Raw genomic sequence first — 24,550 nt, forward strand, 5'->3', positions numbered from 1 at the left:
ATTTAGTCCTTAGTTAAATCACTCTAGAAGATACTTTTCTGTGATCTATTCTGAACATCATTATAAACCTGATAAAAATCAAATTCTATTTCCACTATTCACATGACTCATAAAAATACTCAGCTTGCAACTCAAAAGTGTTGGTTTTGCTGGACTTAAGAGATGGAGCTATTTCTGAAGTTCAGTTTTAGACCTGATAAAGGACCAACTGACACCACATGATATGCAGGAAAAATGGTGACTTCTGCTTCACCAGTTCTTGGAAAAAATACCTGATAACAATGATAGAAATAGCTTCCTGATCCCTGCTTCAAAAACCTTAGAAATTCATGTTTATTGTACAAAAGTTTAATACAATTCACGTGCAAGAGTGGAAATTCTCTCAGAGATACTACAAAGGAGAAAAGAAAAAAACTAATTTGAAAAGGTTGTTCAGTGAACACAAGGAAGATGTGGCACATTTTGGTAATGTCCTCTACAGACTTGATTCTTGCGTGCTTTCCTATTTCTGTGCAGAAACATTTCTTCAGCAAAAACATCTCTAACAAGGAAAATGCTCCAGCCAAGTGCCAAGAACAAGGCTTGCCCACAAAGAAATGTTGCCTATCTACACTTACTACAAGTAACCCTCCACTCAGGGAAAGGACTACATAGAAGGGTGAAACACCATACCAGAGTTTAAACTAAAAATGTACTAGCATTTCACCACTAGAAACTTCAGTAACTTCTCAAAATGTGTATCTATGATTTCTTTTTATTTGAAGAGGGATTAATATTTTTACACATTTGTCTTGTCCTCATTTTCTTTAATTGCTTACATCCATCCATCATATTTACGCACATATTTATGCATGTATCAATACATATTGTAATAGCTGGTAAAATGCACAGAAAACTCAACCGCCTGATCACTTTTCTGGTACCTGTCTTTCCACCTACATTTTGTAAAATAATTTAAAATGAGGCAATGGGGCAGGCTTGAGGAGCTTGAAGATCCTGGGTCAGGAAGAGACATACAACAACAACAATCAATGGCACCACAGCACCTGTCTGCAGTACAACCACAACTTAGCTCACAGGAAAAAAGAAGAAAAAACCCATCAACATGTACATGGCAAGAACTTACAGAAAATGATGTTTAGCCCAGGAATTGGTAGTAATGATTAATACATTCATCCTGAAACATGCATTACCACCATTTCAACACAACACATATCAGCTAATGTAACACCTGCAAAAGCAACTGCTTGCATGTTTCTGTTTCAAAAACTTAGAACTCTCTAAAAAATCCAACAGTGCACTAAGTCATTTCACCTCATTAAAGGCCAAGGCAGTTGTGGTTTGTACCTTACTCAGGAAATTTAAATGGCTTGTAACTAAGGACACTGCAGTCACTCCACTAAAATCTTTTCAAAACGAAGCTGTATCAATCAACTTAGAAAAGCAAAGCACAGTGCTCATGCTGTAACAGTTTTATGCATAATTTGACATGAAGAAGAAGTTGGGTTTATTAGACACTTAAATCACTTGGTAATCATTACCAATCATAGTATGTGATCTACAGAAAAGCCGCTCATCAAATCAAATGAATTGCACACAGAAACAGAGCTCAAAACAAACAGTTGAAGAATTTTAAACCAGAAAATTCAGTATGCAGGAATCCAGTTAACAGAACTAAGAAATTAATTTTGTTACCTTAAGAAAGAATCTCTTATCAGTCCTAACAGGATTGTAGGAGGCAAGGTAAGCAGCTATTAGAAGAAACTTGGAGTAATAAGGAAGTTCCACATGGGTATGTGCAGAAAGTCCTATAAAATAAACAGTTTATGGGTTAACCAAAACCCAGCCTGAACACTCACGAACTTCAAACTAGACTTCCCTGCATTCATTTTCTTTTCCTTCCTTCCTCCTCTAGTGCCATAACTAACTGAGTATGACTTTCTCAGTCCCATTATCACAGATACAAACTCAGGGAAGGGCCAAGGAGCATGGCACAGAGCTAAACAAAGCTAGCATTCTGAAACCTGCTCAGACTCTCAGCAACCGTACTTGAAGCATCAGAGATTCATAAATCTTCCCAAAAAAAAGATATAAATAATTCCAGGCTACTTTCATTTAGGGGAATTTTCCTGACAAATAAGGCAGATGAAAGGATATATTTAAATATAATGGCAATTTTTTCAGGATTCAACCTCTGGACTCCTCCAGACCACCAAACAGCTTGTCCAGGAAAAAGGCTGGCATGGTAAAAAAAGCAGCAGTGCTGCACCTCCGATAAACAGTTGATCTGTGATCAATGATTTTTAGCCACTGTTCTATTTCCTACAGAAAATGTTTCAAAAATTTTAAACTTCATGCAGTTGACTCTGCCTTCTTTTCAATGTGTGTATCTAATTAAGATTAAAGATACATATTAAAACCCACAAGAACTACAGTCTAGTGAATAATTGCTTCTCCCCTTTTTGATAGGAACTCAAAGCACTTTTAATTTGTATTTTTTACCTTTACAGTCCCCCACTCTTGTTTTACATGCTTATGCATGAGAATAGGACCATCAAACCACCCTTCATCAGCTGGCTAATTACAGAACCCATTAAAGGGTCTCCATTGTGCCCTCTTTGCTTACAGTTTTTTACTTCAACAGTTTCTTCTTCTGTGAAGCACCTGTACCCTTATGCTTTAATCCACGAGTATCAGCAAACAAAGATCAAATAATTAAACATGTTTAAAAGTTATGATTCAGAGTCCACAGTATAGGGAAAAGAACCCTAGATGACTGCTAATAATGATTTCCTCTCATGTAAGCATGAAAGAACAGCAGTTTTAGTTTCATTTACAATTAAGGGATTCTTTTGTACTGCATGCTATTTATAAAATGCAAAATGAATTAAACTCTTGCAGACAGACAATTTAGTTTAATACAAAAACATCTGTTTTCTCTCCATTCTTCTGGTCAGCCAATATTGCATCACACACTGAACTATTTGATGATTTACACCTTTATTAGAATTAGAATTTTATTTATAGAACTTATTTTTAGGCATGTTGCTATCAAATGTTGTTTTAACAACATGACCTAAATACCTATGAAAATGCTTTTTAAGTGAAGTTTCCCTTCATGGGGTTTTCAGATGCAAAATATTTCATGATTATCTGGGAGAGAGTTTAATAAGAACACTTTGAATCAAACTCCTTTGGTCAAAAATGCTGAAATTCACCAATTATAACATAGGAAACTGTCTGATGATTGGATTTTATATCAAGGAATTATTTGTCGTGATAAATAATATTAAAAAGTGTTACCAAACTACAAACTGGTCAAAAGATCATGACCAACTGACATCACCAGGAAAATATTTTAGTATTCCTTCTTAAACTGTAAACGAAAGCTGATATATATATTGAGATTCAACTTTCCAGCCTGTCTAAAGTATGAAACCAACAAAGCTTTCCTGGTCTGAGGAAAGAAAAGAGAGAACACTTGCAGTTCTGACATTTCTCTTTGCAAGAAATCTAGACCCAGGACAGGTGTTTTGTTCAGGAATGTGCTGATCCACTGCAATACTCCAGGTATAACATTCTCTTCTCCCCACTTGGACAATTCTGCCAACTGGTACACAGAGGTTTGACCATCAGGGTTCAGGCCATCCCTCACCCATTCTGATATAAGAAATACTGATGTAAAGAAGACTGCTTTTACCTGCAAAGGATACCAGGAAAGGTTACTCTCAATATATAGGATAGGGGAAAATATTCCTCTGTAGAACACCTTCTCAAAAAAGCATGATTACCTGAATTGTAACTGAATACTAACAGGTAGCCTGAACAGCACATTTCACATTACAAGCCCCTACACAGTTACTGTATTTGATACCTTTCAATTGCCCAGGTTCTCCACCATCATGCTGCAAACGCTCCCATTGTGAGCTGGAAGACAAATAATGCAAATACACAAAGAAGTAGTATTTGATAATCTTTTAGGGAAAGCTACCTGCTCGGTGTATTTTAATTTTGTGACACTGGCTAGGATACAGTTAGTGAGAGAATAACTAAAAATACAAGGTTTTACTATCTCACACATACATTTTAATAATCTACAGACTATGCATTTGATAAAAAAATGAAATAATGTTAGATTAAGGCATAAAAGATCTAATTGTAAAACACCCATTTCTTCCCATCCAACCACCATAAGTAGGCAAATATCCACAGTGTTCCAAGTTTCAAGAATAATGCAGAATTGCATAAAAAGTAAAAATACTGATAGTTTTGATTCTTTTTAATCTGCTTAATAACTTTTTATGTTTGTGAGAGGAATACGATAATTACTTCACAATGTAATTCTGAAATCAATGGAAGTCATCAAGATGGATTACTCTGTCAGTGAAAAATGCCCCCAAGTTTGGTGTTTTCCTAAACAATAGTAAAAAAATTCACTTTAAAACTTCCCTTAAGGAATTAAATTTTTTATCTTTTGTATCATTTTGTATGGTCCAAAACCATAAGGGGATTACAAAAACAAACGTTTGTTGAACAAATTGTTTTGGCTTAAGTTCCTCATGAACAGTTTATCAGCCATAACCCATAAAACTTATGAAAACAGTGTGATGGGAACTGATGGTAATACTTAAATTACAATGAATGACAAAACAACTCATCAATGAGTTAAGGTTTTAGCCAATGTCTATTTTACAGGCAGAAAAAAAGGTTCATTTTCTTTCAGTTTAAGTAGTACAAAAGGTGATAGCAAAGTTCTATCCTATAAATTACATGGTCAAGAAAAAAACAGAGTAATCACAGGTCTGTAGCCAGAAAAACTGACATAGTGATTTTAATTCCTCAAGCAATTTCTGGTACACAGAAGTAAATCCAAGAGTTGTTAGACAGAAAGCTGGAATTTCTAACAAAAACAAGTCAAACTCAAATTTATAATCAAAGAAAACTGGAGAGGGAAATTACTTATTTGGAAACAATTCACAAGCTATTTTGTATCATAATCTTTTATTACAACCTAATTAGAGTAGGCAATTACACAGTATAAAAAGTCAGGAAGATCCCAGGTACACTGTGTAATGAAGATCAATATTGAATATAAATAAATATTTGAGCCAAACAGAAAAATGCTGCATTGTACAGTGAAGTCTAGCTTGTACAAAGCAAAATCAATTCTCTTTCTGAAGGAATGATCACATCTCTAGAACATTAGCAGACTTCTATTACACACTCAGGTTGCGATCACAATATTCTATAGCCTCAATGACACTCAAAGGAAATAAATCAGTATGTTTTTGCAAAGATAAAGAAACCAAGCAATACTGAATGATCTTTCCATACATATTGTAACATCAGAATCACTCAACTTAAAAGGTAGAGAGAACATTAAACCTAAGCCAATTATTACCACAGTGAATGAACACCACCACTATTTTTTCTAGCAGTCTGGCAGTTTACAAAATAAACATGGACTCTAAAAGAGTACCAAGAAAAAGAGCCATTAACAGGACACCAGATTTTAGTGCTGTCAAAAATGGCAATTCCACCTAAGAAAAACAATTTGCTCTCGGAAAAGAAAACAAGGGATCAGCAAACAAACCCAGCTCTACCAAACAAGCTAACAGACAGAGATACTCAAAATCTGTGATGTCTCAAGAATTTTGAGGCTTGCACACATCCTTGGTACAGTGATTACCTGGCTTGCTAACAAACACAGCACTGTGTTTTAAGTTGTGTCTGTATATTCTGGTGATGGATTCCCATGCTTGGTACTTTCATACATTATAGAAAATGGATCTAGCATCAGTAAAAAGGAGAACAAAACCTGCTGCCGCTGCTTTACTTACTGAATCTATGATGTGCTACAAATACCATTTTGTTTAAATTTCCTCCTGAGATACGCTATTTCTAACAATGTATGGCAAGAAATAAATGCACATTAAAGAAAAAAGATTACATCTGGCAAAAAAGAAACACTAGTCATGAAACACAGTGAGAGGAAAGTCGTTAAAAACAGCAACCTCAACAAAACAAACAAGCCTATGCCCTCCAAATTACCTGGATATTTCCCGGAGATAAACAGTTTGCATTGCCTTCTTCAAATGAGGTTCAATATTTTTCCAGAGCTTGCGGGTGTCACGTTCATTTGCTGCAGCAAGCCAGAATCAACTCTGTTAAACATTTACCTCATAAAACACCAAAACTCCTCCCTGACACCTGAACAGTCACAGGCATGACTCAGTCTAACACCCTGACTCTGACATGCAGCTTTAGGACGATGCACCATGACCATCCAGGCAGCAAGCACAAGCTGCCACACAAGGCTGCCTCTCCATGACTGTTCTGAGATAATCTGAGCCAGTCTGACAGAACCTCTCCACTTGCTTTCTTTCTTCTCTTAGCCTTGACAAAGAAATAACTTATCCCATTACTTTGTCAAAGTCCTGATGGTTGAGTGAGGAGAAAGATGTATAGAAGGCAGGAAAGTTTTCAGGGTATTTCCATTTTTGTTTCCTAAATCACCACCACCAAATAGCATGTGCTGCTTCTGCTGCAAGTGCTAATGACTGTGTGCAACTGGAGTAAGCAATGCTGCTGTGACCTGAGATACCAATGTGCTAGCACAAGGATCAGAGCAAAGCCCTCACCAAAACTCACTGAACAGCATCTGCTCTCTCATACACCCTCTCAAATTAAAGACACAGCCTTACCTTCCCCTCTGACCACTGGTTCACAGTATTTAGCAAAATTGAGCGCTGCCTACAGAAAGCAAAAAATAGAATTAAATTATTAAAGTACTATCTACCTGATGCAGCTACTAGAGTACAACTAGCAGGGTAATTAATTCCTTTGCAAAGCCAAAAAACCCTTTTTCAGTCAGTAGTTATGCCATTTGCTTACAAACATACTGTCAAACACAGCAACATTTCTGTACCATAGAATACAAACAGAAGTAATCTATCACAGGTTACATGGCTTTGAGCTCAGCAAGATCTTTATTGTACTCAGAGGTTGCATTTTTTTAAACTAACACAATAATTTATCATTATAAATGCAATAAAAATGTTCTCGTGAACTTTTCTTACTCCCTTCATTTTCAGGTAAAATTTTCCATTTCAAGAGAAGTTCAGCACACTTAAACACAAGCAGAAATCTTTTATTTATTAAAAAATTATTTATTTTAAAAATATGCTATCATATTCCATATGCAAATGAACTCCTTTTGTCTAAAGTAAAATTAAGAGACTTTTAACACTATAATCTAGACTTTCTTCTAAAATGTTTAGATCAATATCATACAGAATTTTGTAGAACACCAATCCTCAGATTTCATTCTCTTTTAGTCCTACTGCACTTTAATAAATCTCTGTGCTAACATACAAAACTCAAAGTGTAACTTCCAAATATAAATCTAATAAAATTCCAGAATGTACTATTAATAATCACATGTAACAGCATACACATTTAGAGTCTGTATTAGACACTCAGGAGTTCAGCAGCCTGCATTCATTTGTATGTGTCTGTCACTATTTTCTAGGGAAGAGACGTGTCAACCACGTGAACAATTTAGGGTCCAATCACACAAGTATTTTTGTAGTGTTGCACAAGCAAATAGTACATCTAAATCTAATGAAATTCTCATAAACAGAGCCACTCAAGTAACAACTGCAACCCTGGCTTCTATTGCTGTCTCCAGCAATCTCATTTACATATAAAACCTGTATGGGTAATAGATAAGTTCAGCTGAAATTTAGCAGCATGTTCCTGAGGGAAGCACAGGCAGAACATTCAGATCCTCTCTCACCAATTTTTCACTGATCATGTCAAACTTGTAAAATCTCCTTGTACACAGTATAGTTAATTAAATTATAATTGGATTCAGCTTAATATTAAGCTTAATAATCATTACATTTGTTTGTAGTAGTTATTAAGCTTATGCAAATGTCACCATCAAGTAACTCAATTTTCATTCTTTACTATTACATTACACGGTTAAAACTCCTTTCTCCAAATACTTTCAATTTGTTACCAGAAAACTACACAACATTGGAAGCCCTTTAACAGCCACCAAAACAGCTGCAATCTTTGTTATGGATTTTTAGGGCAACTACATTTTAAGCTAACACTTTCTTAGTAGGGCAAATTTACACTAGAGGAAAGGAAGACTTTTTACTCTGAAGGTGGTGAGACACTAACTGCCAGAGAAGCTGTGGATGCCCTATCCCTGGAAGTGGTGAAGGCCAGGTTAGACAAGGCTTTGAGCAACCTGGTCTAATGGAGAGTGTCCCTACCCATGGCAGGGGAGCTGGAACTAGACCTCTAGGCTCCCTTCCAACCCAAACCATTCTACAATCTGATTTTCTCTTTGTCCACTTTCATCAATAAATCTAGACTTTCACTTGGAAAAAGACATCCCAAAACAGCAACTCTAAAGAAGCTCATCTCACCAGATGCCGAAGCTCTTTCAGGTCCCTACAGACCATGTAGAAGACACCAAGCAAAATATTGATATATGCAGCATAGAAATCTGCAGAATATTCTGGGGGATGATTCTGAGTCAAGATCTTCTGCAGATGTCCTGTTCAAACAAAAATAAATTCTGCTGTTTTCAAGACAACTTTAATAAACCGACCACATTTGTGGAAAAACAAACAATAACCATCACTAAAAAAAACCCCCAACAAAATCCACCAAAACCTACACTCACTTGAAGAGCCAGAAAATGTAATGGAATCAACACATTACTTTGAGATGTTATGGCAAGTGGAAAAACACAAGACCTTTACGGGTTGTGTGAAAATAGACTTTTACATTCCGGTAGCTATTACATATTCTGGTCATAAAAGGCACACCGATAAACCTGGAAAAAACTTTGGAATGTCCTTTGACAAAGTGTTATACAATCCCCCAAAAAGCAGATTAAAAAATTAGTTTACCTATGCTGTAATCTGGAAAATATATGGTGAATGGCTCAAAGCACCCAGTGTTTGGACGGAACAGCTCCCACACTATTTCACTGAGCAGAACAACTGTCACGTTTGTGTCAGTCTACACAGGGAAGAGAAAAAACTGAGAGAGTGACAGGCAGGGAAATAACAAAAAAACCAGTGCATGTTAGAGCATCAACAAGAAAAATTATTATTGTGACTTTTCTGTTCCACAAAAATCATTAAATTTACAGTTTATTACTATGCTAGTAATTTGCATTAAAGCTTCAGTCGGCGTAATCAGGCAGCTCATACATTTGTAAATCTTCATAATTATACGATATTTCTCTCCACCCTTGCCATTTCACTGACATGGAAGTTTTGTGGGGTGATAGACAATACCAAGTAGATTCCACCCCAAAATTAAGAGAACATTTTACTTTAGTAATTAAACACAGACTTTCAGAGCAAACAGAAAAAGCTAAAAAGCAAAAAGAAATCTGAGTGCCTCTGGAAACAAGCTATCTTGTACTTTAAAATAAAGGCAATCTGGTCTTTAAAGCAAACACACGCATTCCAAACCAAAAATGAAGTATTACCTGTTTACTCTCCCAACTGCTTTACTAGTTAACAACAATGGGGCTGTTCATAGTAATACATTTTTGTAACCAATTTTTATTGACAAAAAAACATGCTTCAGACTGGATGTTTTGATCAATAGGTAACAAAATGCTTCATATTAAAAACAATATTGTTTTATTTTGGTCACCCTTCAAAATATTAGCTACTTAATATAAAGCTAAAACTATCTGTTCTCCCTTTCTGCAAGGTTTTTGCAAAAAATTCTGCCCAACAAAAGATGCTTTTAAGTATGGTTCTTCAAGAAAGACATTTGAAAACTATTAAGGCACCTCCATAAAACAAAAGAAGTGAACCTGATTGAAGCGACAGTGCTGTAAGGTGTTTAAATGATATTCCCTTCCCTGAAATGTAGTGAAAATCTTTTTTTCCTTCCAACAAGAAATTATCTTTCTGCATTTCTTTCAATTGTTTACCTTTCCTAGAACTTCTAATGTTTCAGCTGACAGAAGTACTAAGATATGTTCAGTTCACTTCCTGACTGATCATCCAGTATGAAGAACTTCAGTACTTGTGACCACAATCCTGAGAGAAATCAAGCATGCATGACCTGTTCTTCAGCAGCCACCTGCCAGTCCGATGATAATCCTTCACTACTACTGCACTCCTTTCACTCCAGGAAAGGAAGAGATGCAAGAGATTTGGTCCTACAACACTGCTCTGCAACATTGGCTGTTTTAGAAAGCCTCAGTCCAGAATCCAGAATTTAAGAAACTGGAATATCAGCATTCAAGACAACAGACTTGTTGGAGGTTAGTTTTGAATCTGGGAGTGCTCCTCTGGAACATCTAAGACTTAGTCTAGGGGGTTTTGATCCCTGAACAGCAATTATAGACCCAAGTTTGCCTCCCTTCTCTGCAGAACAGGTTGTTTCTGCTTCAGGAGCAGCCTAGTCCAGAACATGGGCAGAACAGACAAAAAGAGACAGAAAATGCACCAGCTGTAAGGATTAAGAACACAGCTGTGAATCAGTTTTATTCAGTAGAAAAATCAATGTGACCAGAAGATTAAGAACATCACACAAAAGCTTTGAGATAACAACTATAATTTCAGCTATTTACATGTTCAGACATTTCAAAGTACCAGCAACTTCTGATTTTGTCTTCAGTGTCTTTTCATAGAATGTACCATTTTTGCTTATTTCAAGGCAAAAGCTGTGATGTTTCAGAAGTGAGAAAGGAAAGCACACTGGTTTACTCCAATCAGAAACCTACTGCAGCACAGTTCCAGAAGTGTAAGAAAACTCTCCAGCAAGTCAAAGCACATTAGCTGCTGAGATGTGCAGCTCCAGCCAAACTAAACAGGTGGTAGTCTTCTGAAAATCTCGTTTTTAAAAAGACAAATAATCTAGAAAAGACAGCTATATATGTGACACAAGCCTCCCAAGAATCTACAACACATCAGATAATGTAAATAAGATACCATTAACCACAGCTAAAAAAAAAATAATAAAGGGTCTAATAAAAATCTTCCCATTTTTAAATTCTAGTTTGGTTTCTAGTTTTGACCACTAAAGTTTTGGGGGAGTGACGCTTGATTTTGCAACCTTTCTCACCTAAAAAATCACTCATCTTGATCTGTGAGCCTGGATGTACAGGTACCGTATGTTCACTTACTTTCAACAGGCAGAACACATACAATGACTTTTTTCCAGACACTTACCAACTCTTGAAGCCTAAGAAATGCTGGCAGGATGTTTGCTTCCATTTCCCTCAGCTGTTCTGCTCTATCCAGAACCTTTTAACAAAACAATGATATTATACAGACAAAGTCAACTCCCACTTCCAAATGGATTTAAAATTAATTCTTAGCTGCTGGAAACTGAATTGGAGAGATTATTGCTTCAAATGTGTTTCCATGAAGCCCAAGCAGCTCTGCACCTAAAAAAGAATACAATCCCTAGACAAGCAACATTCTCATGCCTTATGGCAGAAAGAATTATTATTCAAGTCCAGTCAGGAATATCATAACAAAGTCATGATATCCTTAACAACCACTGAACTCCATTTCTTCCCAAAATTCTTCTTATGTTTCAGATTTCCATGTAGCACAGTAGCACTGTAACTACATGCTTACTCTAGGAGAGTTCTTTTCCTACTATGAAATTATTTTACAGAAACAAAGAGCTGGTATTTTTTAAAAATTAGCTATCATCTAGAATTCACTGAACTGAATTTTGAGAGAAACGTTTCTTGCCAGAGTTTGCAGCCCAGGAATTTACAGGATTTACTGTATGCAAACCTCACACAGCAGTAACAGATACCTAGCATATGTACAGCTCAAACAAGAAACATCTTAAGCAAATAACATTTTAGAGTCTGAAGAATTAAAACAGAAGCATGAAGACTGCATAGTTATCCTTTGGCAAAAAATGTGTATTCCCAGTACACTTAAACTCGTGACAAGAATGAAAGAAGATAATAGAAACACATTTCTTTTGTGGCTTATTTACTATTTGCAATATAAATCTAAATTCTGAAGTTCATTGTTTCTTTTGAATTATTGCTGTTGAGATAAAAACTATAGGTCCCTAGAATATTGTATTTTTTATCCTATTACATATCTTCTCTCCACCAAAATCTTACGACAGTTAACATTTCTGTTGCCCACAACAAGGAAAAGAATTTTATGAGGACAACCAAACATTTTCTGAAAATATTATTTCAGAATCCCACCACACAAACCTGAAAGAACTCTTTCTGCATCAGTATCTCACACTTCCTGGGAATTTATTTAAAACTACAACATATTGATTTATTATATTGATATCTGCATTTGGTTCATGTAATAAGTGACTTCAGGAATGAAGACTGCTTTACACTACAGACCAAAGAGTGGCTATGTATTTTTACTAATAAAATATTGCTTATTGGACTCAGTGACATGCAGCTGCCAAACACAAAGCCTTAAGGTCTTGCCTAAGCAGATCACATTTTTTAGTTAAATGGGAAACTACAGCTCCTACAGCAGAAAAAATACACTGTGACCCTGGTTTGTGGAAAATGTCAAGTGGTTCATAGTAACAGCCTTCCCCCAGGTCTATAATATTGTAAATGCATGAATGATTACAAGTTAAATCTACTGCAATTTTTCAGGTAGTTACAATGAACAAATTCATTTTTCATAAGTAATCACAAGCATTCAGCACCTATGCTTGTGTTAAGAGAAACATTTCGAATTCTTTGCTTGAAAGTAAACATTTATCTTAATTTACTCTGAGTTAATTGAGCTGAAATATTACATTATTTACTACTGAAATGAAATTGAATAAGTTAGCATTGTCAGTTTATGTTTCCAGCATGCTGGTCTTCCATCAGTCTCAATTTAAATCAGTCTACAATAAATCCAGATGACATAAGTTAATAAACATGAATTCATTTCTCCCATTCCTGTCTCTTCCCATGCAGAATGTAACTGAAATATTAATTTAATACTTAATTCTTCTGAGGCAACAATTATTTTCATTATACAATTGAAACTTTGCAGTCATTTAATGCTTTATTTTCTACAACCATTGCTCAAGAACTTTCTAATTTTCTGAATGATGCCAATTTTCATAGAATACATGAAGAATTCTTTACTGTTAGTTCTAATCCAAATATTAATCTGAAAGCAAGATTTACCATAAGAAGTATTATGTGAAATACACTGAATGTTACGAGAGAGATCAACTTTGTGCTTATGGAATTGCTGAAGAATGTCAATATCACTTTTGTGACAGTAAACTAAACTACTTCTTTGCTTGTAATTTTTTATCAGTTTTAAGTGTTGTTATATTATTTTCTTCATTCCACTTCTACGAAGTATGTTAAATTTATTAACCTTGTGACCTATAGGAAACTACAAGTTAGTACTCTTTCTACTAAACATGATATGAAGTTATTTAACTCAGTGGCAAAGTATTTTTAAATGGGAATGAAACATATTTAACTATAGCCTGTGAAACAGAATGAAAAATGTTCAGTATAATTATGAACTTCTGTTTGACTGCAAAAAAGCCCCAAAGCAGTACAGGCACATTGAGAGCTTAATGACCCTGGGTAGTCACTCTGCATGTGTCTCACAGCTATCAATCTTCACCACATTCTTGTTTTCTTAAACAATCTATTTCAACTCTTTCAAAAAAAACACCTTAATTCCTACTGCTGGCCTAAAATTTTGGTCTGTATATTCTGCAGGTCCACACTATACTTACACATGACTAATACTACAGTTTTTATACTGTCCTTTCATCAGACCTCCTGTATGACTGAAATTTGTTTCCATGTTAATCTCTCAGCACAATAAATGCTGTTATAGTCTGCAAATTTTGACTCCTTTACGTAGTTAAGATTATCACAGTAAAAAAAAAACAAAGACCTAAACCAAATCCTAGTGTTCTAGTATTACACTAATTCAATCATTCCTGCAACTTAAATTGTGATTATCTTTCATGCAATCTGATGTTAATTCCACATGAGCATATAATCAACTTTTCCATTGCAGTCTTTTTTTTTAATCTTAATTTTAAAACTACATATCCTGTCTCTGAGGGTCACAAGTATAGCTGAAGATGTGAGATCTCAAAAGCACTTTTACAAAGGAAGTTATGCATTTCAGCTCCTTAATATTATCATTAAGTTCTATTCTAGCCAACTAAGCCCTGTCATTTGCATTCTCCATCTTTCCTTTTGCCCTATTCTCCACCTCTGCTTTCTCATTTGTGCTGCTATTTTCACAAGGAAACAGATAAGCATGACTTATTAATAATAAAACAAATACAGGTTCTCTACATTTAAAGACTTTGCAACACTATTACATCCCAAATTTAAATGTGTGGTATAATTTATGTTCATTACTAGTTATGCTATACAGTTTTTGTGTAGAAAAATTCTAAACCCAGGAGAAAATAGAGAACCTCATCTAAAGCCTGTAAATCAACAGAAAGACTCTGTCAACAGATTCTAAATGAGGTCTATGGAGAAATTTTGTGCAAACTGCTCTATAAGGCACACATTTCACATACAAATTATCAATAGCCATTACTCACACCCTCTTAGCAGGAATGGGACTGGACATTAAAACTGAATTACTTACAATGTATAATGTTTGATCCTGAAGCTCCTGACTAGCCACAGCTTGTTTAAACAGACGAACAAAGTCATTCAAACTATCACAACGAACAGGAGAGGTCTGCTCTGTGCCAGAACAGCTTTGCAACTTGATGAGAATTTCCTCTAGAAGAAGTCGTGACGTAAAGTATTCCACACAGTTCACAAACACATGGGGAAGCTGAAGAGAACAAAAAAAAATTATGCAACTGCATTTGGCTTTTTCAGTGTAAATACTCCAGAAAGAGTCTTCCATATGAGAACGAAAGAAACCATACCCTGCCAACAGAATATTGAGCAAGAACCAAAAACACTTGTTAAAAAGAAGCGATCAATTAGGTATCTAGTCAAAATATTATGTATCACAAACTGAAGAGAGCACTGATGAATCTTCAAAATGGAAGTATACCTTCTAATTATGTACAAAAACTGAAGTTAATGTATCCATTAACTATGTTGAAAAATTGTGAGCAACACACAAAAAGAAAACCAAACAGCATTAGGCCGAAGAAATTTAGACAACTGTAGGACATTAAAAATCGTTTATTATGAATTACAGTACCTAGAAAACACATGTCAAACTTATGTTACAAAGAAAGTAATCTCCCCAGCACACTCCCCAAAATTACTGTGAATGTTTTTGGCATTCAATTGGCACACAAATGATAAAGTGTAAGCTTCTATATCAGACTTGTGTCATCAGAATGATCGTGCAGAACATTTTCAGAAAACCAGATCTTTCCAGAGCAAAGAGTGAGTGAAAAAAAGAGTATGAGATACATTGTAAGTATCAATTTAGTAATATTGAAAATCTAGGGTCATTTGTCTTTAAATAGAAAGCACTATAACCTGTAAAATAGTACCAATAGTCAAATCTACCTAAGGCAAAAAAAAGATAATTTTCTAGCAACCCTATTTTTAAGACATAGCTTATCTGCACAACTCCATAATCTCTGGTAAGGCAGATGCTCTTTTTCACACTGAACACAAAAACCTCTGGGAAACATTAGTCACTGGGATGCAGGAATGTGGTTGTCTAAAAAAAAATATCCAAATACAGTAATTTCATGATTATAAACCGCATCTGATTATAAGCCAAATGTCCAGGTGTCGGTTACAATACAGAGTGTGATAAAAGGTATCTATTCTATCACCATCTGTTGAGGGTGGGGGCAGTGATCCTTATCTCAACGGCAGATATTCTGCTAATGGGCCATCCACTGAAACCAGGCTGAGCATTGTTCTTTATCTTTTCACAACCCATCCTTCCTCCAGGGAGTCATTTTCTGCTAATGGCCCATTGAGTCCCACTGTGTGACTGATAAAATTACTGCATCCCATTGGAAGTTGCTCCAGCCAGGGGGAACAGCCCAACATTTCTTACCAAGATAAAAACAGAGGTTTTGGGACACTAAGGGAACCCCTTTCTCCACTGGACTCCAGAGGGAAACGGGATTTCTCCACATCACCACTGGACCTTTAGAGGGAAACTGCACCTTCTACAGGAGCACTGCTCCAACTGAACCACATCTGTCACTGCAGGAGGATGCAGCCACCATTTAATGGGACTGCTACCAACACCCTGCCTGACGGGGTGTCAGGTTTATTCTGACTTTGTCAGGGTTTGTTTCTTTGTAGTACTGTATTTCTATTTTAATTTCCCTAGAAAAGAACTGTTATTCCTAATTCCCATATCTTTGCCTGAAAGCCCCTTGATTTCAAAATTATAATAATTTGGAGGGAGGGGGTTTACATTCTCCATTTCAAAGAGAAGCTCCTGCCTTTCTCAGCAGACACCTGTCCTCCAAACTAAAACAGCAACTTTTCATTCTTTGTCCATATATGAGCCGCACCTGATTGTAAGCCGCACTTCCAAAATTCTAGTCAAAATGGTGCGGCTTATAATCATGAAATTACTGTACTTCACTTCAGCCTTCACACTTAAACTACAATATGATTCAGCAGATGTGGGGAAGTGTGGATACATGCTGGCAATCCACTCACACAGCATGTAATAAAAAGCTTTTTTATAATTTTCAACACCGTTAAAAGGAAAGGGCTACATCACCAAAAAGCAGCCATTCACAGAACTGCACCTCCACAGCAGAAGGAAAACTGGGTGCCCCAAACGTGATTCACACCACCACAGGACAGGAGGCACCCACCTGTGGCACAAGGAAGTTCTGCAGAGAGCTGCTGCTAAAACCAGCAGCTCCCCAGGGCCTGGCCACATCTTCAGAAAAGGCAAGAGGTCAGCACAGCCCTGTGAGCAAGGCACGAAAGGCTACTGCATGGAACAGGATCATAAACACCTGCATTCCATTCTTCTCCCTCTGCAGAATTTTTAATGAAGAGGGTTTCTGCATAAAACCTGCAGTCCTGCAGATAAAGTGATAAGCTCACTCTGGACAAACCAAAAGTATCAGCTATAGAAATACACAAGTGGAAATTCATGGCTTAGGCATGAAGTGAGCACCTGTCATTGGATTTAAATCCCTGAATTTCATGACTGACAGAGATATTAACGGACCTAGATTGAAATTTCTGCAATGACACCCATCAACTTAGGACTTTAGAACATGTTTTGGAAAAATTAAAAGAATGAGTCAATGGAGCTGCTTCAGGTTAAATCATGGAGACAAGGTGAACAATATTTGTCTCCTTTTTTATCTTTTTAAAACTTTCTTTCAAAAGTTATTATGATTTATATTATATCTCAGTATGCACAATTTCATTTTCTCGTGAGTGCCCTAGTGAGTAGAGTGATACATTTATGACACAGTAAGAGGAGGAGAAGAATCAGGAAGGCAGAAACAGTTGAGGAAACAAACCACTTTGAGAAACCACAGTTATAAATTGTAAATTCAATATCCTTTGTGACCATTCTTACCTGTAAGGTACTTAGAAGAGTTTGCATCACGTAAGTCTTTCCACTAGATGTATGTCCATAGATAAAGATGGATGGAAAACTAAAGTGCTGACGCTAAGGGGGAAAAAAAAAAAAAGTTGCTGCTTCTTGTTTTCATTCAACAGTTAAAAAATTTAACAATGAACTTTCCCCCTGAAAGAAAAGTTATCTCCTAAATTAAGGCATTAAATATAAAATATGCCAATTATTATAGAATCAACAAGACCAAGTTGCTGAAATGCTGGGAGGGTAAGTTGCAAGAATCAAGTATCACATAACTGCCACTGAAACTGTTATAACAAACAACAATAACACACACATACAGAAAAGCAGTGGGCTCTTAATTCAAATTAGTTAACTAACTGAAACAAAACCTTGGCAAGCACAAACTGCAAGCCATACATTCCCCTGGCTTCTGCATACACTACAAACTGCCCTTCTTTTCAATAGCACCAAACAGAAAAGAATTAGATGGTGTGAAGGAGGAGATGGTAAAGCTTGCTTTTCTTTCACAAGCTAATATTCGATGTATCTATCTATTTATTTAACAGTCCTGGTTGTTTATTTAATGTAATTTTTTTTAAGATGCAGAGAAAATAACAGAGGTTTGGTTGTTTTTTTTTAATTCTAAACAGGTTTTCACACAGGTAAAAATGAAAACACAGCTTTGTGTTTTCATTTCTAAGAAATTTGTATATTGACTTAAAAATGAATACAAAAATAAAATTGACACGTTTTATGAAAAACAATAATCAGTTTATCCAAGATGAAACACTCTTGTGCAAGACATGCAGGTTTGAGTATCTGAACATTGATCAAGAATTGAAGTATCTATTTTTAGGAAGAGTTGTTGCCACTATGCTTCTAACATATACATAAAACTTGAACACTGTAATTTGTTATTATTAGTAGTATCCACAATTAAAGACAGGAAAGAGATACAAATTTCCAGTTTGTTACTGAATGTAAGCATACATTCTGCAAGCAAACTGCTCTGAAGTTTGCAGATAAAAATCCCCATTACTTTTTACCACAGCTTTGTGAAGCAGTTACAGAATCAATTAACAAGCCAGTGATTGCTTGCTCATATGAATCCAGCCTCAAAACTACTAAGAATCAGAACAATTTAATCTACTCAGAATTCAGGCACTCAGATTAAGAGGTGAAAACCAAACAGAATTTCCACACTGACACTGAAAAGAAATTACCCCAGAACTTTTAGGTCTGGGAGGAAGAGGTTTACTCCCTGGTACTAACTGACAAAGACAGAATAGAGTCGTGGCAAAATCAGCTTCAGAGAGACAAAGAGGCAAATAGCTCTAAGTCTGTTTAGGTCTTCCAGCTGCAAGACATCTTTCAACCTTCCAACACACTAGAACCTACTTCCAAACACTAATGTTAAAAGATGGTAACAAAAAATAAAACTTCAACCAAGAGGCAACCAAAGCACGTTCATACTGACATCACAAAAACACCCTTAAATTTCTGTTCTCCCCCCTGCAACAGCAGAATGCCTTTGTTGTATTCAAACACAGAATACAAAGAGCAGTACCTCGCCAAATATTGACAGCAACATGGACACCTGGGATTCTCGACAAGGCACCAAACTTTCCAAGCGAAGCAGGTCAGCTGCTGGGTATGCTGGATGTTCAAGGTTAGGCATTTTGATATTCCTGTGGTTAGTCACCTAAACATGCGTGTCCCTTCTGAGGTGCAGAGGCAAAAATAAAGAGATCTGGAAAATAAAAAGTTTCCATTATCATTTGCTGTTATACACATTAAAGGAAAAGGGAATTGACATAAAATCTAAACAGACATTCTAGATCAAGATAAGGGTATAACTATGATGGACTTAAAAGACTTCAGCAAAACTGGGCTTAACTATGTAAGGCATTTCCAAACCATACAAAATCCAACAAAGTAAATCAAAATCAAAATGGAAAGGTATACAGGATATGAGCAAATAGAACTATCCTAGTTCGGTTAACTGAGGAATTACACATTTAATTCTGGTTTTATATACATTTAAAAGTAGTAAGAGAATAAAAATGAGTAAAGTAGATTAACCACAGATCATCACCTCTCTGAGCAGTCAACAAACAAGGATTTACAAACACCAAGAAAGAGGTAGGACATAAGGAAAGATAAGGATGACAAAGTAATAGATCTCTGGCTGCTAACAGGAATGCTAACCCCATCTGAAAGGAGCAGAGGCATATCAAGAAAATCCAGCTGATGGTAAAGACTGGAAATACTCCTTAAAAATAGTAGGAGTCCAAATCAGTTACGTAAAACTATAATAGTAATGCTAATCTACCTTTTAGACAAGTACTAGACAAAGAAAAACAAAGGATTGCTGTAACACTGGGAAGCCTGGATTTTACTGACAGAATATAGAAAAACACCTCAGTCAAAAGTATTCTTTATCTGCATTTCTAAAACTGCTGGGAAGATGATACTTTTACCTGCTGTGATAGACACAACATGCAGAGAGACAACTGAAATAACTTCAACAGCTGGATTCTGACTTGTTCAAACATGGCAATCAAAAAGAAAGTTTGGAAATTTCATGATGGCAATAAAGATATCTCATGAACTGACAAGATTATCTGTATGTTATCAAGACAAACAAAGCAGTCTCAACTATTTTAAATTAAGTATTTATAGACAAGTTATAAGCTGGTTATAAGTACAACAGGACAGGGAAAAAGATTAGGCTAGCAGAAGGAAATCAGAAATAGCAAGGTAAAGGGAAAACAAACTCTTCTGAAGGAAAAATGCAGTAGTGGATTGCAGTAACAGGAGAGCTACTGGGGTACAAGGAGGTTTTAAATATAAATGTATCTATGGAAATACCTTAGAGTTCTTTTTGGGACCAATCTCTGGTAAGTATTTCCACAAATAGATTTGAGAAAATATTTTTTCTTTTATTTTTACACTTTGTCTTCAGTGTTTTCTGAGGTAAAAGCTGGGATTATAGAATTATCAACATAAAAATAAGTGGAATTAATGAGGAAAAAGAAAAGGATATCCCTGATGATATAAGCAACTCAGTACTTGTATTACATCTACTTGAAAGCAGTCACATCACACACAACAAGGACTACAGTTAGATATGAAGGAACTGAGTCTGAAGTAATTTGAAAAAGAAGTTTATTTATAAGTCAATCACATATTAAGTATGGGAAATCAAAGTAATGCCGTTATCAGGGGCCAAAAAAAAACCCACAATCATATGTATCAAGCAAACCATTTCCTATATAGAGAATCATACAAATAGTCTTAGCCCATTTTACCAGCTTTGAATGGGTCAATGCATCTCTCCACTGTATCTATTCAGATATCTATTCACAATGGAAGACACAAAAACCCAAAAAGCTTGATTAAGGTTGCTCTCTAAAAGATTAGTTAGGTATATCAAGGATGAAAAGAAAAAAAAATATGATAGGAGCCTCTAAAACCAAGGACAAACAAGTGGGGAAAAGTTTTAGAAAAGGCTGAAAAAAATCCGTAAATTTAGAGGGAAAAAGACAGACATCCCTTTTCCTCCACATGAAAAAAGGGCTTGACTGTGTCTTAAATGCATCCAAAGCCATGAAGTACTTCAGCTTTTCAAGGCCACTTCCAGGCAAACTTCCCCTGCAAACTGCACCTTCCACCAAACACATTCGGGCCCCTGGATGGAAACCCTCATCTCTACTGGCTCTACGTCGGTGTCCTAATCTCCAAGGAGAGATCCACGAGCTCACAGGAGAAATGGTGCTTAGAGCAACGTGTTCACTAAACAATTCATTTAGATTAAATGGCAATGATAACACAAAGATAAGTATCAGGCAAAGCTTGAATTCAGGATGTTCCAGCCCGGGGAAGGCTGCACGTGTGACTCAAGGTGCAAAAAGCACTTTTCCGCTGAGACCGAGTAAGTCTGTTAGGAGCACAAGTTAAATTTCATGGCGGGACTTCATGATTTACTCTCTCAACTCACTGGCCCTAAAATACCTACACCTGCCACCCTTTCCACACTCTAGCATAAAAGATGACATACAAAAATGACTCAGTTTAAGAGGCTAGCGCGGTTCTGCATCCCCTCAGGCCGGACAGGCGCCCTGGTCGGCACGGGCGTGCCTTGGCTGAGGGGCAGTGACGGCCCCCGGCCCCATGGAGCGCCTTTAGGGCTCCTTCCGCCACGCGTGTGTGAGGCTGAGGCTGCTCCCGGCCCAGGGGACGGCTCAGCCCGCGGCGGGTTTCGCTCCCGCGCCGATTCCCACAGGAAAAGCGGAACAGGAGCAGGTTTGCCCTTTCTGCTCCTCACCGCCCTCCTTCCATCCTTCCCTCCCGCTCGCCGCGGCTCCTCTCACCGCCCCCGCGCTCGCCCGTTCCCGCCGCCTCCGCCGCCGCCGCGCGCCGCCGCCGCCCCGCCTCCCCGGCCCGCGCGCATGCGCCGTGACCACGGCGGGTCCGCCTGGGGCGGGGCGGCGTGAGGGGAACCCGCTGCTTACCCAGGCGGGTATCCCACAGGATATCCGTGTTTTCCCGTGGGAGATTCCCCGGGGCACCCTGCCGCTTACCCAAGCGGGTATCCCGCGGGATATCCCGTGTTATCCCATAGGAGAGCCGCCGGGGCACCCTGCCGCTTACCCAGGCGGGTATCCCACAGGATATCCCGTTATCCCATGGGAGAGCCGCCGGGGCACTGTGCTGCTGCGGGAGCCCCAGGGCTGAGGCTCTTGTCCCACAGGGACAGGCGTGAGAGCGCTGCAAAATGCGAAACATGTAAGCTTTTCGTAAGAAGGGATGTTCTTTGATCTTTGAATACTTCGAAATCCAATCAGCGAGAAGGGAGAGTTAATCCATGGAACAGGGAAAGGCTAGCAGGCTGTAAGCGGTGCCGAGGTGTTACAGGAGAAGTCCCTTGGTAGAATTGCCGTGTTAAGGCTGGGGCGGTTCGGGGATCTCAGAGTTCGGGGAGGGCTCCCAAGGCTTGGGGACAAGACACGCCACTGGCACTGGACACGAGGAGTGCAGAACTTACGGACCTCAAGGACAGCTGGCAGAACACCCAGGATGAAAAAAAAAACTTATAAAGGAACAGTGCTAAATCAACTCCGATTGGGTAAAAGGTAATTCCGGCAGGGGCAGATGGTGCCTATGGACCCAAGAAACCCTCAGGCCCAAAAGAAGAGAAAGTTTGAGCATGTGGACTAATTAGCATGAGAAGCGAGAGAACCATTAGCTAATGAATACGAATTAATAAGAGAACTCTGTAACTTGTAGGAGGTGGACACTAAGTCCTTTGTTTGCAAAAATGTAAACAGTAAATAGTAAAAAGTTTTGATAGTTATTGTGTTTGATTTCTGGAATATGACCAAGTGCCCAGGCTTGAGCACCTCAGAAATAAATAATCAGTGTCTCTCTTGAGTGTATCATTATTGGCTTGTTGCACACCAGATAACAAATCTGATTTTTGTGGCCAAATGAAGCCTAACTTACACATAAAATGCACATAACTTACATGTATTCATAAACATAACTGCTTAAAGCCACGTCTGTGGAACCTCTGCTCCAGTCAAGCTTTGAAAATCCATAACCATGGGTTCAAATTACGGCTGAAGTTATATTATGCATAAGCAGCACACACTGTATTAGAGGGATAAATGTGACAACTGCATGCTGGGTTATGAAAGCTGAAGTGATAAACTCCTTCTGTAGTCAGAGCTGGGTGAAATGTTAAATAAGTAAATAAGACTTGTGTGACTTAAGCATGGCTTATTTTTAGCAGTCATTTTTTTGTAAAAGTTTCATGTACATGTACAATCATCGTAGCTGGACCTGAACAGTATTTCAAATCTTTAGAAATATATTGTAAATTGTGGACCAAAACCAACCTGAATGAAATTACGTAAAGAAAAGGAAAAAAAAATGTAATGGTTATTTAGACAAATTTGTGTACAGCCTTGTTTTCTTTTTTTAAATGACCTGCTATTTATCACAGTTTTGACAAAGCATAATAGTATGGTGAAATTATTGTTACTGGTACTGAATTTGCATATATGTGGACAAAAGTTGTAGTATTACTAGTTCAGTCCACTTCTTGACTTGTGAAAAAATTCTTTATTTGGAACAATAGGTGTTTTATAAGTGTCATGTCAAGGCATATGCTTCCCAACAGAGTGAAATATGTTTTTTCCCTAGCTTTTGAAACCATGGAATCTATTGGGGCAGATTGCTCTGCATACAGATAGACCATGTTTCAGAAAAAAAATCCCAAATACAATAACTGAAAGAAGTCTCAGTAAGTCCACATTTGTGTAGCATATGTGAGAAATGTAATTAAATACTTTGGAAGCAGTTTTTAGTGATGTTCAGAACGTGCATCTTCTATGGATGACTACTGAGCAAATCTGAAATTTGGGCTGGAGTTGAGCAAGAATCCTAAAAAAAGTTTTTAAACATGTAGCTTTCAATTCAGTGGTTATGTTGGAGAATTAATGGTTCAGGCTGGGGTGCCTCCCAGGGTCACTCCAACACAACATAAATCCATATTACCTCACAGAGGGGAGTCTCACTCACAACAGGGATGTTGTGTCCCCACTTCCACTCATTTTCTGGTCCTAGGATTTGCGTGGTTTATAAAGAGAGCTTGTTGAGGGAACCAGTCTGGCTGAAATCAAACCAAAAGATACTTCAGTGATTGCAGCCTGGCTTCCAAAAGCCTGCTTATTAATTGGATGGGACTCCCACTCCTGTCTCCTTTAGCTTCTAATCTGCAGTTCAAACAAAACACCCAGTAACAACTCTGTTTATTAATCCAAACTGCTACCATTATTACCATGAGGTAAAACAAAAAAAAAAAAATTCTGTATAGCTGTAATAATTTAAAATCTTTGAGAGTATTTTTATTGATTGAAATAGTAGGACTATAATGCTATGGTTTTGCAGGACTCACCTGAAGTAACTACCACAGAATCCTGGACTCTTAAATTTCTGAATTA

The 24,550-nt window shown here is 37.3% G+C and overlaps 1 protein-coding gene across 3 annotated transcripts in view; it reads right to left on the reverse strand.

The window, feature by feature from the left end:
- Window positions 1-21,950, reverse strand: part of ORC5 (origin recognition complex subunit 5) — a 64,814-nt gene extending 42,864 nt beyond the window's left edge. For 2 of the 3 annotated variants that reach the window (XM_033058826.1, XM_033058827.1), the window contains exons 1-11: window positions 21,917-21,950; window positions 19,111-19,293; window positions 17,541-17,633; window positions 14,637-14,831; window positions 11,223-11,297; window positions 8,931-9,042; window positions 8,442-8,572; window positions 6,705-6,753; window positions 6,052-6,142; window positions 3,875-3,927; window positions 1,696-1,808 (exon numbers count right to left, since the gene is read on the reverse strand). In XM_033058826.1, the coding sequence (XP_032914717.1) occupies window positions 1,696-1,808; window positions 3,875-3,927; window positions 6,052-6,142; window positions 6,705-6,753; window positions 8,442-8,572; window positions 8,931-9,042; window positions 11,223-11,297; window positions 14,637-14,831; window positions 17,541-17,633; window positions 19,111-19,221 (1,023 nt within the window). In that variant the 5' untranslated portion in view covers window positions 19,222-19,293; window positions 21,917-21,950. Of the gene's footprint in view, window positions 1-1,695; window positions 1,809-3,874; window positions 3,928-6,051; window positions 6,143-6,704; window positions 6,754-8,441; window positions 8,573-8,930; window positions 9,043-11,222; window positions 11,298-14,636; window positions 14,832-17,540; window positions 17,634-19,110; window positions 19,294-21,916 lie in introns of those variants that run through there. The other variant, XM_033058828.1, reaches the window with a different exon arrangement.
- Window positions 21,951-24,550: the final 2,600 nt, after the last annotated feature.

Source organism: Catharus ustulatus, chromosome 4 (assembly GCF_009819885.2).
Source record: "Catharus ustulatus isolate bCatUst1 chromosome 4, bCatUst1.pri.v2, whole genome shotgun sequence".
NCBI lineage: Eukaryota > Metazoa > Chordata > Aves > Passeriformes > Turdidae > Catharus > Catharus ustulatus.